Source organism: Capsicum annuum, chromosome 2 (assembly GCF_002878395.1).
Source record: "Capsicum annuum cultivar UCD-10X-F1 chromosome 2, UCD10Xv1.1, whole genome shotgun sequence".
NCBI lineage: Eukaryota > Viridiplantae > Streptophyta > Magnoliopsida > Solanales > Solanaceae > Capsicum > Capsicum annuum.
In genome coordinates, this window is record NC_061112.1 from 6,820,921 (window position 1) to 6,837,633 (window position 16,713).

Sequence of the window (16,713 nt, forward strand, 5' to 3'; positions counted from 1 at the left end):
GGGGGTCGGCGCCGGGGACCGGAGGTCGGGTCGGGTCGGCGCCGAAGGTCGGCGACGGCGACGGGGGCCGGGGACCGGGACGAGAGAGAGAGAGGGGGTAGGGAGAGAGAGAGAGAGAGCCGTTAGTGGAGAGAGAGGGGGTAGGGAGAGAGAGAGAGAGAGCCGTTCCAGAGCTGAAAAAGAAAATACCAAACCAAACATTACATAAGAAAAATCTCCGCATAACGAATGCTAGCATTACTAATACACCATATTTTGCACTATTCTTATGCGCCTTATGCGCCTTACCTGACGACCTCTAAAGGTGTTGGGCTACGGGGTAGGTGTTGGGGTTTGTAGGAAGGGATCTAAGAATGTGGGGTGGAATAGAGTGTGTTGGAGAATAGGGAGGAGATAATTAATGTGTGATTGCATTTGTGAAACTTGTCTTCCACACTTTCATTTTTCATTAGGGAAGTCATTTTTCTCAATTTTAAGGACATATTTTCCTAAAGAAAATGTTTTCCACATCAAACATGAGAAAATTTGTAGTATTATTTTGTTGTATTATTCTGCTAGTAGCTGTTGTTTTTGTTACTAATCTATTATCTCTTGTACTTCCATTACGCTTTTATTTAGACTATTTTTGTCTTGAGCCTAGGGCTAATCGAAAATAGCCTCTCCACCTGACCTATGAGGTAGGGATAAGGTCTCCGTACACTCTACGCTCCCTAGAACCCACTTTGTGGATCTACACTGGGTATGTTGTTGTAACCAAACATGAGAAAATTGGAAAGTATTTGTACCGATTTTTCATAGATCAATTATCCAACTCGTTTTTCATTGGGCAAGTTGGATGGGTACTTGCATTTTTCTCCCTTTTTCCGGCACTAAACGAGGCCTAAAACTTATGGTACAATAAAAGTCAAATACAACTCAACTATGTTGTGGTCCTGTGGATTTGAAGACAACTAAAATAAGAAATTAATGAAATTATTAGTAGTTTTATTTATTATTCTAGAATATGATTTACTTTAGCTATCGTTATTAGAGTAGATGAGGATTTTATGTTTCCCACTGTCATTAGGGATTAGACTTTCTAGAATAGGATTTTATATTTCCTACTTTCATAAGGATTAGACTTTCTAACGGTTTTATGTTTCCTACTTTCAGAAGTACTTTACTTTTGACTCCTATTTAAAGGGGGTTTTGAAGAATAAATCAACAAGTTGTATTTTAGCAAAGAGCAAGAGATTGGAGTTCTCTCTCCCAATGATCTCTATGGTTTCAACCTCCCTTTAACAGTTCAAGAGATTGGAGTTCTCTCTTCCATTGAACTCTAAGGTTTCAGCCTCCCTTTAACGAGCTAAATTTATATATCATCCTGTGACCCGATCCTTCCCTACTGATCATAACAAACTACCACAAAAATGAGAAAAAGCTCCCGTGCATTCTATCAAGGAATTTTAGCCCCAAATTAGTTTGTCTCCTAGGAATACTTATAAAGACCACCATATATTTACTCATATTAGTTATTCAAATTTTAGTAAATTAATAACAATTTAAACCAATATGAATATCTTATTTGTAAATCGTTTATAAAGTGATAAGGCCAAAGTAATATGTTAGTTAACAAATAAATTTTCCATATGCATGTGTACATGATTGGTTCACAAGACATGTCCAAGCATGTCTGTGCATAGTGTAAAAAGGGGAAATATACCTGGTGTGTCTCTCCAAGATGTCGCACCATGTGATCCTGCAGGCTCACCCGAAGCATGCAATAGTGACTCGCCAAAGATAAGATTAGCTGGAAGAACTGAAGGAAGAGAGCAGCCTTCCCTGTGTCGTTCCATCAGGTAAAGTGCAATGCAGAATTCTCTCAAAGAAAGCATGCTGTCATTATCTTGATCTGATAAATCCCACACCTGTTTTAAGACCTCTGGGAAACCAAAAACAAACTGCATTAATGTCTCAAAGGACCACACAAACACCAGTTTGGCCTTAAGATAGAAAACAAGATAATCTAAGATAATTATGGGAAAGATTCTCAAAAGAGTAAGAGATATGCTATCACACTCTAAGTAGGTCGTACAAACAATGTCTCAAAGTGCCAAGGTGACCAACAGCTTAGCAATGTGACATAGCAAATATAATGCATCAAAAAAATTGTAGTCACGATTCGCAAGTTAGTGAGAATAATACCCTCTAGTACTACAAATTTTTTTTCGATACTGTATGCTCTACAACTACCATTTACCATCGTTGTCAGTACTTGTTGCAAAAGCTACTAGCTGTTGAATGGAAACTGTAAAGTCTTTGGAAGCCTAAAGTAATAACTTCATCCATGAAACTACTTTGTTCAAGGAAGAAATTTCATTGGTGATTCCATTTTTTTTGTGCCCGTTTATACTCTATAAGTTACAAGCCAAGTGGCCACCATAGCTTGTGATGACATCTTTAGAAGCCAATACATTGAGAATCACGCTTTGGTCGCATTGAGGGAACAAACATACATGGAGGGGCAGATTTGAGCACACCATAGAGTAATCTTGTGGAAGGTTGCTTGGGAGCATTGAAGGCTTGAAGACTCATGGTTTTGGCCAACATTTGAAGACTCACAGTTTTTTGTCACCTTTCATTAAGGGTGTTTTAGGGACTACACTTGTTGAGCCACCCCTTTCATTAAGGGTAAAGGGGTCATTTTATCTCTCATTTGTAATATGACTATATATAGTCCCTTATTAGGTCTTTACTCTTTAGTTTTGATTGATATGAGATATTGAAAGACTTTTCCTCTCTTGTGAGAGTAGGACCAAAATTGTAACTAATGTAGCATTAGTGTGGAATCACTTTTGTTGAGTTTTGGCTTGAGACGTTGGTGCTTGAGGAGGTAACATCCCTCTTGTATCTCCGTAAGAGAGTGGTGATTGTGTGTGTAGGTGTTAAGAGTCCTTAGTTTAATATATCTTAGGGCTCTTAGGGTTTATACATCCATTTGTCATTCTATATATCCATTTTATCTATTGAAATCTTTTGCTTTTGTGTGTTCTTGTAGCCGTGTTGTGTTCTTCTTGTTCTTATGTTGTTTGTGGACTGTTTTGAGTCATTGTGGGCTGTCTCGTATCATTTGGTATCAGAGCCATCACTGATTTTGTTCCCACAAGATCAATCTTGAGCTTGGTTAGTTGAAAATCAAAAAAAGTGTTGAAAACTGAAAAATCCCAAAAGAAGCAAATCTGTCCATTTTTGTGTCTTGGCCGAAATTGTGTTCCTGTTGTGTCTTGGCCGAGATTATTTACTTGTCTTGAGTGTTTCTAGTGTTAGTTTTATTCTTCACTAACACCATTGAGCCAACATCTAAGTTTGAGCTTGAATTTGTTGATATTGTTGTTGTCGACCTAAGCCTTGGCCAATTGTTATTGGTATTGTTGTTGCGGGTTCAAGGCTTGGATGTGTGGTGTGTTGTTGGTTCAAGGTTTGAACATGTATTGTGGATATTGTGTTGTGGTTTTAAGCTTGAAAAGATGTGGTTGTTGTTTGGGAGGTCCAACTTGAACCTTAGGACTCCAAGATTCAAAAAGTGTGTTTTTGGTGTTCTTCACCATCTTCATGTTTTGTTGAAGAAAAAGTCTTCAAAGTTGGTTGTTTGATCTAAGTGAGTGAAGAAAGAGAGTGTGATCTTGTTAGTCTTGAAACTTATTCCAAGACTTTTACAAGAAAAGAAAGGGACCAAAAGACTTTCAAAAAGTCTTGTTACCAAAAGGAAAAAAGGGCACTTTCCAAGACTAACAAAAGAGTAAAGAACCAAAAAGCTTTCAAAAAGGTGTTTAGCCAAAAGGGTGCAAGGAAAGTCAAAGCCCTTTTGAATTTGAAAAGGCTCTAAATCTTGTTGTTTCCCTCCCAAAACCGAAACTCCTCACTTCCAAATTGAATTGACCAATCCAAATTAAAGACAAGAAAAAAAAATAGATTTCCACAATATTTCACAACCAATAGTGGACTGCCACGTCACCATTTTACTGTTCACGCACCAATTTTAGGCTCAAATTTTGGATTCTTAGTTTCTTATTATTGTTCTTTAGTTTCATTTATTGATTCTAATACTAATTGGCAAACTAGTAATAACCTACTAGGTTGTAAATTAGTTGTGTTCGTTTTCTTCATGTTTGCGTTATTTGTGTGCTTTTGTCTTTTGAAATCGTTGTTAGTTCTTGGCTCAAGTACGACAAGATTTGTTAGAGTTTCAAACCGAAATCTATTCTGGACAAGAGTAGACTCACCCTTCAACTCATCACAAACTAAAAGCCGACTTGCAACACTTGTGAGACCAAGTGTGAGACGATCAAAGGTGTGAGAGTGTGGCGAGGATATTGTTGAGCTACTTGTTTGTTGTTTTGTTGTCTTTCTTTGTTGTTGTATTTTTAGGTACCATAGATATTAATAATTTCAATGCCACGTGTGATAGCTTTCATAACCATTGTGAAGATGTCAAACGGGACCTTGAAGGGCTACACCAATTGATATCCACACTCATCCCACCAAATCCAATTCCTTTTGTCCAATTACCTTATGATGAAAGCTTTCAAAGGGAGCAAGTGGGCTGCCACGATCCACACCAAGGTGAAGGCCGTAGCTTATGCGAGCTACAAGGTAAAAACGCTATCCCCTACACTCCTATGAACTTAGAATGTTGTGTTGTGGCTAATAGTAGCCAAATGGGTGTAGATGTGGTTTTGCCTAAAGTACAGGTGCTTGAGTCTTCCTTTTGTGATACTCTTGGTATTGTTAGGTCACATGAGGACCAAACTTTTGATGTAGGTACGCAAGCATTAGTTGATCCTTTAGATGACGAAATTGATTCTTCTCATGAGAATGATTTGTGTCTATCTAGTGCTAGCACTTGTAACTTGACTAAGGTTCCATTACCAAGTGACGAGAGTATTCACACACTAGTTGACCCTTGTGAAAACAAAGGTGAGTCTACATTGGTAGTAAGTTGCCAACAATTAGTGAGGGTGTGCAAAATGATCAATCGGGCGAAAATGACCTTGATTTGCTTGAATGTTTAGGAAACCAGAATTGTGATTGTACTTGTGCAAATGGTTTTGATTGTGATCCTTTTGCTGTGGTTTGTATATACGTGAGGATTACTCTTGTGAAAGAGAAGGTGGTGCATGTTTAAAAATTCCATCTATTTCTTCTCTATGTGTTTCTTATGTTAGGCATACTCCTAGTGGAGATCTTGAAACTAGTAGTAAGTGCATGCATGAGAATCCTATATTTGAAGATGACTTGTAGAACACCTTTCTCAACCCTCTTTTTGTTCATAATATTTCCAATGGTGATATAAAAGGTATGCCTAATTGTGAGGATGGCTCCTTAGGGGAAAGTGAGAATGGCCAAGACCTAACCCCTTGGCTACTTCTCCCATTTGACCCTAGTAACCTTTTGGGGTGTAGAGAATATTATACATCCACCTCGATGCTTGGTCAAGACGACAAGCAAGGCTTGATCGTGAGTGTTGGTACCCTTCCCCTTAGTGGTCGTAGCCACTTCCTTTGTTACATTTTCACTAGGCTTTTCATGTTAAAAACAAAGGATTCATGGTTATATTTCAAGTGCGTACCACCTTGGCATGTTGATGTTATTTGTTGCACTAACCCTAACCCTCGTTCCATGAGGATGTTGTGCTTGTTTGTCCTTCCTTTGATTTTGCAAGGTATGGATTCGAGGTCGAATCCTTTTCAAGAAGGGGAGGATGATACAAGCCAAATGGCCACCATAGCTTGTGATGACATCTTTAGAAGCCAATATATGAAGAATCATGCTTTGGTCGCATTGAGGGAACAAGAACATACATGGAGGGGCCGATTTGAGCACACCATAGAGCAATCTTGTGTGTGGAAGGTTGCTTGGGAGCATTGAAGGCTTGAAGACTCACGGTTTTGGCCAACACTTGAAGACTCACCGGTTTTTGCCACATTTCATTAAGGGTGTTTTAGGGACTACACTTGTTGATTCCCAACACTCCGTGGCCACCCCTTTCATTAAGGGTAAAGGAGTCATTTTATCTCTCAATTGTAATAAGACTATATATAGTCCCTTATTAGGTCTTTACTCTTTAGTTTTGATTGATATGAGATATTGAAAGACTTTTCCTTTCTTGTGAGAGTAGACCACAAATCCTCTCTTGTGACAGTAGACGAAAATTGTAACTATGGTAGCATTAGTGTGGAATCACTTTTGTTGCGTTTTGGCTTGAGACGTTGGTGCTTGAGGAGGTAATGTCCCTCTTGTGTCTCCGTAAGAGAGTGGTGATTGTGTGTGTAGGTGTTAAGGGTCATTAGATTTAATATATCTTATGGTTCTTAGGGTTTATACATCCATTTGTCATTCTATATATCCATTTTTATCTATTGAAATCTTTTGCTTTTGTGTTTGTGTTTTTGTAGCCGCGTTGTGTTCTTCTTGTTCTTGTGTTGTTTGTGGACTGTATCAATAAGACAGCTTTCTCATCATCATAAATCATGTTTCATATTTGCTTTTTATGGTAGTAGAAGTAATTATGGTAGTTGCAGTAAGTTTCAGAATATTAGTCACTGCAACAACATACAAGGTCCAAATCTGTCTTTAGTAACTTAAGATCAGGGTTCTTTATCAAGGTTGTTATCCTCAAGCTTGCTTTTCCTGCAATCCATTTGCAGCTTATTTCCAAATTCACCTACGGTAAGGTGCTCAGCAGTGTGAATTACACCAGATTGTCTATAATATAAACAAGTGACAAGTCTACAACTTGATAAATGCTTCAAACTTGTAACAAGTAACAATGAAGTGTCTACAGAACTAACTCTACATACCAAGTAAAACAATTGTTTTCTTATATCTAGAAATATGATTGGGAACTCTTCCCCTTGTCCAATATGTAATATTTGATCATTGGATGGAAGGAGTACTACTATTATGACCTTAAGATTCTTTACATCAAGGCAACTTGTAACAACCTGCACATTCGGGCTAAAGTTGAACCGTCTTTCCTATGTTTATAGACCCGAACCCAATGGTTTCCACTTGGATATAAGTGTGAATAACATTTCCTTAGAGTGGGAACACCCTTGGAGATGAATATACATCATAAAAATCTCCTAGCTCAAAAGTTAAGTTGAACACTTTCCTATCGATTGACTTTTAGTTGACGATTTTGCTTGGGTCAACTTCCAGCGACCATTTCTCCTAGGATATAAAGAGTCATGTGGCCTACTATATATCAAATTAAAGCCCTTGAGTCTTCTTTCCAACACCACCGACCGTTCATTAATGCGAGTCCGGAGTCAAAAGTTATGAGTGTTTGAATAAGGCACTGTCCAGGGTCCGCGTTGGCCCTGCACTGCGGAGCAATCACCAAAGCACACTGCCTCAGCTTTGCTTTGGCCATGCGCCACAAAGCCTTTCCGGGGTGTCAAAAAGTGTTCCGTTTGATTTATTTTAAGGGGCATAAAGGTCTTTTATTATCCCATAACCGTTCCCAACCTTCTTTGGACGAATATTAAGTCTTAAACACGTTATTTTCACCTCACAAAATCCCTAACCATCCCTCCATAAGAAAGAGAGAAGAAACTATGTAGGGTTTGAGGAATTCAAGCTTCGGGGGTCCAATTTATCTATGTTTTCTTCGATTTTTCTCCGTCAAAAGGTATGTGGGACTATCCTAAACCTCATGGGCGTATTTTATAGTTTTTAACAAGTTTTAAAGGCATGAAAATTATGTATATAAGAAGGGTTTTGAAAACCGTTTGAAGAACATGCATCATGAACCCATTTTGATGAAAATACGCATTTATTATTGTGTTTTTCATAAACTTGAGATTCTATTAATGTGCATACGTTATGGGTTTTGAAGGGTTTGAAGAGTTTGAAATATGTACCCCATTTTATGATAAGAATCCTGTATTTAACAATTGTTGTGGGTTCTCAAATAAATACGAAGTATGTGCATGTGTTATGGGTTTGAAGTGGATTTGAGAGCATGAACTATAGACCCCCTTTTTCAATCATGAGATTTATTTATTGATTATGGCTGGGGGTTGTTTAATGAATGGTGATAAACATGAGTTTTAAATGCCTCTTTATCAAATATGCATTGTCATTTTTAAATATGTCCAAAGAAGTGTTGATTATTGATAAAAACCCTTTTGTGTTAAATGAAGAATTGCATGTGATTGACGAAAGAGATGACTATCGTTTGTTAAAGTATTGAAAAGAAAGAGTTTTGGCATAAGTTTTCATGTGATTTTGAAATAAGAACTCTCATGTGATATGATAAATCTTATGGTAGTCATTAACATGTTTTTGAATGAAAAGGGCTATGTACATGATATAATATGATACGACTTGCAAGTCTAGGTATGATGTTACCTATCACGAGATGCCCTTAACATGAAAGAAATGAATAATTTGAGCATGAAGCATGGTTTTAAAGGATTAAAATTGGGCTTAAAGAGAGTTAGATGGTTACCCGAAGAAAGCACGAGTTGAAAGACTCATCGCTGGAAACCGTGATTTGCCGACGCAGGATATGGTACCCTACTTTGTGATCTTGTGTACTTTTGATTCATGTCATCCCAATTTAGGACTATGGTTAGGAGCCCTGCTTTATGATCTTGTGCACTACCATGACATGTTGACTTGATTGGGAATTATGGCACCCTGCTTTGTGATCTTGCGTGTCCCCCTTACTGATACTCTAATCCTTGCGGCAAACTAGGATTGAGGGCTTGGCCGCTGAGTCAAGGGCGGATTTCGTATAGCCCGTGGGATTTCAGAATTGTAGGGTGTACCATCTAGCTCAGAACTAAAGTGAAGAGTTGAGTTCATGACTTGCAAGAAATGTTTTACAAGCATGAATTGAAACTTTTTAAATTATGCCCATGTGTTTTTATATTTACATTATGCTAAATTGCTTTTAAAAATGCTCTTAGTTATGTTATACGAAGTATATGTTATTTTTGGCTAGTTCTACATACCAGTACTTTCGAGTATTAGCCCCCTATCTACAGGTTCAGAGGCTTAGTCCCGAAGTACAGCTCAATAGTAGATTGTTCCAAGACTTCCAGAATTTGGTGAGCCTCCCATACATCGGAAGGCATTTACTCATATGTCGAGTCTTTAAGTATAAGGCCCAGCTGGGGGCTTTGTCCCGGCCTAGATAGTTAGTTTTCATTAGAGGATTCGTAGACGGAATTTGAGTATTGTATTGTCATAATTTCGTCGACACATTTGGATTATAAGTTTCCATTGAATATTACTATATCTTCCGCACTTTGATTTATGTATGGATTATGCTTATGATAGTATGCTAAGGGGTCTCTCGGGCCTTTGTGGTTTGGGATGCCTGTCGCGGCCAGGGTCTCGGCCCGGGTCGTGACACTTCTTCTTGCAATAACTAGTGTGCAGATGACAACAGGCTCAATCAATCAGTTTAGGACATGTCTGATAAGAGGACATTACAGAGTCTGAATGTCTTTTTACTAAATTCTTTATACGTAACGGGGAATCCCTGTATTAATGTAGTACATAAAATGTAGGAATTCGAGACAAAGACATGATTCTCCACAAATAGCATCCAATCATCCATGCTACCTCAAAGCCTGCAGGTGGTTTTCTTGTGCGTGTGTGTGTAAAAGAATTCTTTCAACCCTCAAAAAGTGTTCCTACAATCTTCAAGTACATAAACGTTGTTTTTCTATAAGAACTGTTCAAGTATGTATATTCAACTAAAAAAGTATTAAGCATACCTCATTTCGCTTTTACTAAAAATATAAAAGTGAATTTTCTTCATTGTGATTTATAAGTATCAAGACTTGTTGACATCTAGTTGTGTTAAGTGTTCATCACTGGTTATAAAGAGCTTCACGTATATTTCAATTTCCCCGTTCATAGAGCGAAACTATGATTAGTTAAATATCATAATTTGTTTAAAGTATGCATAGGTAGTGTCGATATTTTTTGAGATAAGATTTCGAATAAAAGTAAAGTGTGTGTGTTAGAACTTTTAATTAGAATACTAAAAGTTAGGGGATGTCCAGTATTTTCTATATTAAAATTAAAAATTACGATTTAACTGATAACCTAGTTGGTTTAAGTTATTCAATATAAACAATTCAAAGTTCACAGGGAGTGTCCAGCACTTTTGGAGATAACTATAAGGAGCGCCCATCTATAGTAAAAATTGTAAGGATTAGTCATTTATCGTTTCTATTAGATGTAAGGTGCCAGTGTATTAGGATTAGAATACTTTAAAAAACTAGGCTCTTAAGTTAAATATTATCCACAATTGAAAAAAACATGTGTATTGTAGTTGACACTTGCAAATAAATGAGTCTTGAATTCATCAAGTACCGCTACTGTTTTGGCAAGAGTGCTTTGCATGAACAAGCGTAGCAACCTTGTTTCATGACTCCTGCCAAAGTTATCTTATTTACAATTTATTCCTCTTTACGGTGACTGCTCTAACGGTACCAATCTTACATTCAATGGTCATCCACATGACGATAAGCTAACTGTAGTAATTGTTGAGACTGCAGCACGCCTATTTTTGGTGATTGTACAAAACATCCACAAAATGAGTGTCGTAGAGACGCGGATGCCAAAATGGATATGCGAGCATACAAGATTAGATAAGATCAAAAGTGCATTTCTAGAAGATGCAAGTGGTATACATTGAGGACAAAAATAGAGAATGCCACTTGAGATAGTTTGGTCATATCATGCATCGACCTCCAAATATACCGGTTGGTAGGTGCGAGATTATGGTAAATGAAAATGTTAAAAAGAGGATAATTTAGACCTAAAATCACATGGAAGAAAATTGTCTCTAAAAAGCTACATTTTCTTAGAATCCAAGAGACTTAGCAAAAGGGAAACAATGGGAAGAAAAGATCGATATTGGAGATATCAATTAGTTGGGAGTATGTTCACCATCACAAAAAGTTAGTTGGGAGGATGTTTTAGCCATGTTAGTATGATTACTTTAGGTCCTATGTTTTCTAGAAGTCTTTTAGTCCTATTAGAGATTAATGCCTGTGGAAAATATAAAGAACTTTTCGTACTTTTTATTTATAATTTGCTATTATTTCTCCAACAGTTCCACGCCTATTTCTGAATGATAATTCCAACGATACTGACTTCATACTACTAAATACGCTGACCACTGACGGACAGAAAAAGTATCATCAAGGTTCTAGAAAGTTTAATTTCTTCCATGAGATTTCAACAACTAAAACCTTCCAACGAGATTCCGGCGATATAAACCTTCAACTCTGAATGTTTGTTTTTCTTTATAAGCAGACTCAAGTTTGTCTCAAGTTTGTTTCCCTAAACTTGAGTTTGAGGGGTGTGTTAGAAGTGTAGTGTTATTGTCAGAAATAAAAAATAGAAAAATAGATATATTTTTTCAAAAAAAGAATAATAAAAGAGTTAAATTCATAATTAGATATTCTTTCGGCTTAAACAAATATTTTGTAATGTATTTGACACCTAATACGTGAATCTTGTATTCATCAATTTATCATACATATTCTCTTCACAGTTCTCATCTTACATCTAGAGGCATTTCAATAGGAATATACTCCATCAACTGAGCTCTTAAGTCTAGAACTTCTTATACGTAATTTATCCTATGAGTAAGGTTATCAACCAACAACACCACAATACATTACAACTATCATTAACATACGCCAAATGCACCAGACATAATTGAACTTTCTCCTATGCCAACCTCAACTTTAGAGTTGTACCTAAGACAAGTGTATATATCAAGAAAAAGGAAAAACTAATAAGAGAAATAGACTTAAAGTGAAAAGGATAGAATTACACTATTTGCTGAAGATCGCTGGCATTTTGAATTTAAGAAAAAATTCAAGAGGCATATAACAAACCTAAGTTCTTACTCTTAGTAGCAAGAAGGATCTAACAGAAGGTACATGAAATCTCAAAGCTAAATCAGGGACAGAAAATCGCACCTCGGGGCAGCTTCCAACTTAAAAACAAGCTCCGTGCCTCTGCCCCAGTAATTTTTCCATCCCTGTCTGTGTCCACTGCCATAAATACTTTGCTGTACTTCTGATAGTCCGATTGCGTAATCCTTGGCCACGGAAGCTGAGACTGGCCAGGCAGAGAATTTCTAGCTGCACTAGGATTTGCAGCAGAACTCTGCACTGAGACCTGTTGGTTCGGTCTCACATTAAAATGAGCATGCTGATGCTGGTGTACAGGCTGCTGAGGAAGTGTAGTTTGTGAATTAACTGAGTTAGCCTTTACAGGAGGTATGGAGCCTGCAGATGCTCGATCTGTGGCTGATGAAACTGCTAAGTTGCTAGATGAAGATATAGTTGGTGCTGAGCTTTGCTTTGGTTGAACTAATGCAACTGAAAAGACATCTCCAAAGAGTGAATCTGATGGAAATTCATTTCCTGTGACTGAAACAGATTTAGGAACCTTGGCATCAGGCATGTTACCATGCGACAAAGTTGCATCATTTGATTTTGATAGATCTGGTTGCACTGATGACGTGGTTGCTTGTTGGGTTTGTTGTGCAGAAGGTGTCAATACAGCATGACCAAATGCATCCTGACTTCTAGAACTGATACTTGCATTAGGAGCTTGAATACTGGCACCTGCTTGTGAGACCCCATTCTGACCAGCAAGTAAATCAGTGGAACTGGGAGGGTGAGAAGCTGTAATTGTACTTCCAACTAGTGTTCCTTGACCAGAAATATTTGGTTGAGATTGGAAACCAGGGCTAGGATTTGAGGGCATGGTTGCTTGGTGGGTTTGTTGTGCAGAAGGTGTCAATACCGCATGACCAAATGCATCCTCGCTTCTAGAACTGATACTTGCATTATGAGCTTGGACTCTGGCACCTGTTTGTGAGACACCATTCTGACCAGGAAGAAAATCAGTGGAACTGGGAGGGCAAGAAGCTGTAATTGTACTTCCAACTAGCGTTCCTTGACCAGAAACATTTGGTTGAGATTGGAAACCAGGCTCAGGATTTGAGGGCGTAGGAGGCCTCATGTAACTTTGCTGAGCTGGTAAGCCTTGTTGACTCCTAACGCCAAAAGTTTGAGCTTCTGTTGAAGTAGCACCACTAACTAGAGGAACTACGGAACTAACCTTATAAGTTGGTTGAGGACCTGGTATGGCTACAAGGTTTATTTGGGGAGCAGGAATTTTGGCTGAAGCTGGCGTGAATAGCGCAGCCTTCACTATTTCTGGAGTCAACTCTCGTTTTTGTGCCACCGTAACAAGCTTGAGAGCATTATAAAATTCTTGGCGACTAAGGAAGCCGGTACGACTTTGGTCAGCATATGTCCATATCTACATAAAGCAAAAGAAAATGTGAATTTTAGTATTAAAAATTAATAGGAGACCGGTACCTCCAGATATCTAACAAGAGTCACAGATACTATATAAACTACTTCCCCATCTTGACTATGTAGAACTTAATATCTATACCAGACTTTTGTCAAGCAGCATATTTATTGTAGAGCTAATTAATACAACACTGCTGGAATATAAAGATGTGGTTCATCAAGCACAGACTGAACCATAAAGCAGTTTGCTACTCTTTTTCCTCTTCTGAAGTAGCTCTGATATATTTTACTAACTAGTTCCTGGTCAAATACTTCAGTGATCTCTTCCTTCAATATCAGGATGTGGACCACTATTCTTTTGCATGTATTATTAAACTTAAGGTATCAAATTATCAAAACATAGGTATGGGCTAAGTTGCTCAAACTCTTCACTTCTAGTGCCGCATACAATGATTCTTTAAATCAAAAGAAAAGATAGAGTGAACCATAATTTAAGCATATGACTATTTTATCATTAAAAGACTTGTATTAAAAATTCAACAACCAAAAGGTGCTTTAAAGATATTTATAGGTTAACATTACTGTTGAATGTGCAATGAACTCAAGAAGTCTATCATTGCCTCGATATCATTTGCACTAGTAAACATTACGAGTAAGGATATGCATCTGCACTTAATAATAGTTACATATTCAACTTGCTCTAATAAATTCGAGCATATGTTTCCATCCAAATAGATCAGCACAATTCAGGCATATTTTTATAACTCTATTTTTAGATATTTGAATTATTTTTAGTTGAACCCCTGTACCCGTATCCATACCCCCAAATTTTAAAATTTAGATCATGAAGGATCTGACCTCCCGATGTGAGATGATGTAGGACACCTGCACCCGAGTCTGAGCAATTTAGGGCTGATGGTTGTGTCAATTCATGTAAACGTTTTTTTAATAGCCGTGGCATCCGAGCTAGCTATTGTGCACCTCGACCAAATCCATGGGATACTTGCCACCTCCCACCAGCAACAGATACCAATAACTCTGTTCACCAAGGCTAGGGCAGATGGGAAGAATCACCTAGTGTTTTTTACCTCTCCAGGGATTTGAACTTGAGAACTCAAATTCCCCACCAACTTCATTGACCACTAGGCCACACCCTTGGGTGCTTCATGAAACAGTTTCATCTCACCATTTCAAGAAACTTTTCGGTATATATTACCCAGGAACCATCTCATAATTGGTTCAGTATAATAACTGTCAAAATTTGCTTTTTCCCAAACAACTGAATAACCATGTTTCCATCACAGGACACCCCCCATATAACATAGTGCAACAAATGTAGCTAAAATGCATCCACGTGTGGCCTAGTGGTCACTAGAGTAGATTGAGCACCATGAGGTCTTAGGTTCAATCTAGCAGACATAAAACTCTAGGTGATTTCTTCCCATCTGTTCTAGTCTTGGGGGCCAGAATTACCTGGTACCTGTCGTTGGGAGGTGGCAGGTATCTTGTGGAAATAGTCGAGGTGCGTGCAAACCGGACGAACACCAGGGTTATAAAAAATATAAATTTGCAGCTAAAATGATCCTAAAGAATTACAGCTCGTTTGCAACGACAATACAAAGTAGCCAACTCATGTACACCGAACCAACACGCGAAGCACAAACCTCAAGAGATTGAATCCATCACTTGGTTTTAAGTGAAGACAGCATAAAATGAAAGAGTCTTTCGATGATTTCATAAATTTCAACTGAGACTGAACTGTGCCCGAATATAACGGAATTGACATAAAAAAAATCATACAGCTCACACCATTATAGTTTGGGATTCATATTTAGAACATCAAATGATATTGAACATTCCAAATCTTCCTAGTTCCTACTTAGCCAATGTAACTCAAATTCCTAATCCAACTAATACACCTTACAGACTAGGAAATGTAGGTTGCAATCACGTGAACTTCATGCTCTGCATTGCTATGTAAAACAGTTCAAATTTAAGGGAATTGAACGCAATCACGTAAACTTCAGCTTGTGGATTGTATTTCTTCCCATTGACGCTAATTAGGAATAAATGAAAATGCAGAAATGAAATAACCTGAGCGAGGACTGGTTGGGGCAAATTAGAGTCATTGAGAAAGGCAACGGCCTCGGCGCCACTGATCCGACCATCCTGATCCAAATCAGCACGTCGAAAATAGGCCTCGAATTGATCCATATTCTGACTCTGTGCAGCCATTACTTAATTGACAAATCTCCCTCCCTATTGATTGCAATTCTGAATGAGATCGAACTGCTATTGTTATCGAATCATTTCTATAGCAAATTTTTGAAAGAAAAAACTCCCAAGGGTTTTAGAATGTCCGCCGCCGACGGCGATTTGCCGGTGGGAATGTGGTAAAGTGACAAAACATCGGTGCATTCGCCGTGGTAGTTATCTGTCTTTTGATCAAAGCTTGGTTTTCATTTCAATGAATGTTCTTCTTCGTCAATACAATTGCTGAAGTTTAGTTTATTCATTTTCTCCTTTTCCCAATAAATGTTGAATTTTCTGAAATTTAAATGATGTCTTTTAATAGATTTTTTTTAGAAAAGGTATTTCGTAAATTGAAAAATGCTTAAAAAAAACTAAAAATTAATTTTAAAAAAACAAAACAAAAAGTGAACCCCAATTTCTTACTTTTTAAATTAAATTCTTGTAAATTTGATCAAAATATTTATCTTTTTATTCCTTATATTTTCATCAAATTTCAATAATACCCTCAACTTGTAACCCTTAAATATATGATTTTTCTTTCTTTTTCCCCTTGTCGCTTCTCTTCATCTCTTTCCTCCAATTTCTTCTTTATCTTTCTCTTTTATTTTCATCGAATCATTATATATCAAAGATTTGCTCAAAAGTTTTACTTTAGAATTAAAAATTATAAATAATTCACCTTATTTATGATTTTAACAATTTTAAAGATATTTGGGTCATTTTGGCAATAAAAAGTGCTTAACAATACTTGTTTACCAAACATATTAATAATTTTTTTCAGTTTCAACACTTCTATCCAAATACTTCTCTACTTAATTTATAAGCACTTATATTGTGGAAAAACAATAGGGTCTAGTAAATTAGGATAATAACTAGGATAGTAATTACCAATTTAATAATTATAATGATCTGTTTATTTGTAACAATGTGATTGCAGTGTAGTTATAATTAATTGTTTGATTGCACAAGTATAACTACACGTTTATATTAAATTTTAAAAATAAAAGTTAATTATCAAATTAAAAATTTATATTAGACAAATAAGGGTTTCTATAAATGATATTACATTAAATAATTTATATATATATATATATATATATATATATAT

At 37.0% G+C, this 16,713-nt stretch overlaps 1 protein-coding gene across 2 annotated transcripts in view; it reads right to left on the reverse strand.

The window, feature by feature from the left end:
- Window positions 1-15,894, reverse strand: part of LOC107858482 (epidermal growth factor receptor substrate 15-like 1) — a 42,197-nt gene extending 26,303 nt beyond the window's left edge. For both annotated transcript variants that reach the window (XM_047404571.1, XM_016703144.2), the window contains exons 1-3: window positions 15,447-15,894; window positions 12,000-13,356; window positions 1,703-1,921 (exon numbers count right to left, since the gene is read on the reverse strand). In XM_047404571.1, the coding sequence (XP_047260527.1) occupies window positions 1,703-1,921; window positions 12,000-13,356; window positions 15,447-15,587 (1,717 nt within the window). In that variant the 5' untranslated portion in view covers window positions 15,588-15,894. The remainder of the gene's footprint in view (window positions 1-1,702; window positions 1,922-11,999; window positions 13,357-15,446) is intronic.
- Between the last annotated feature and the right edge of the window lie 819 nt (window positions 15,895-16,713).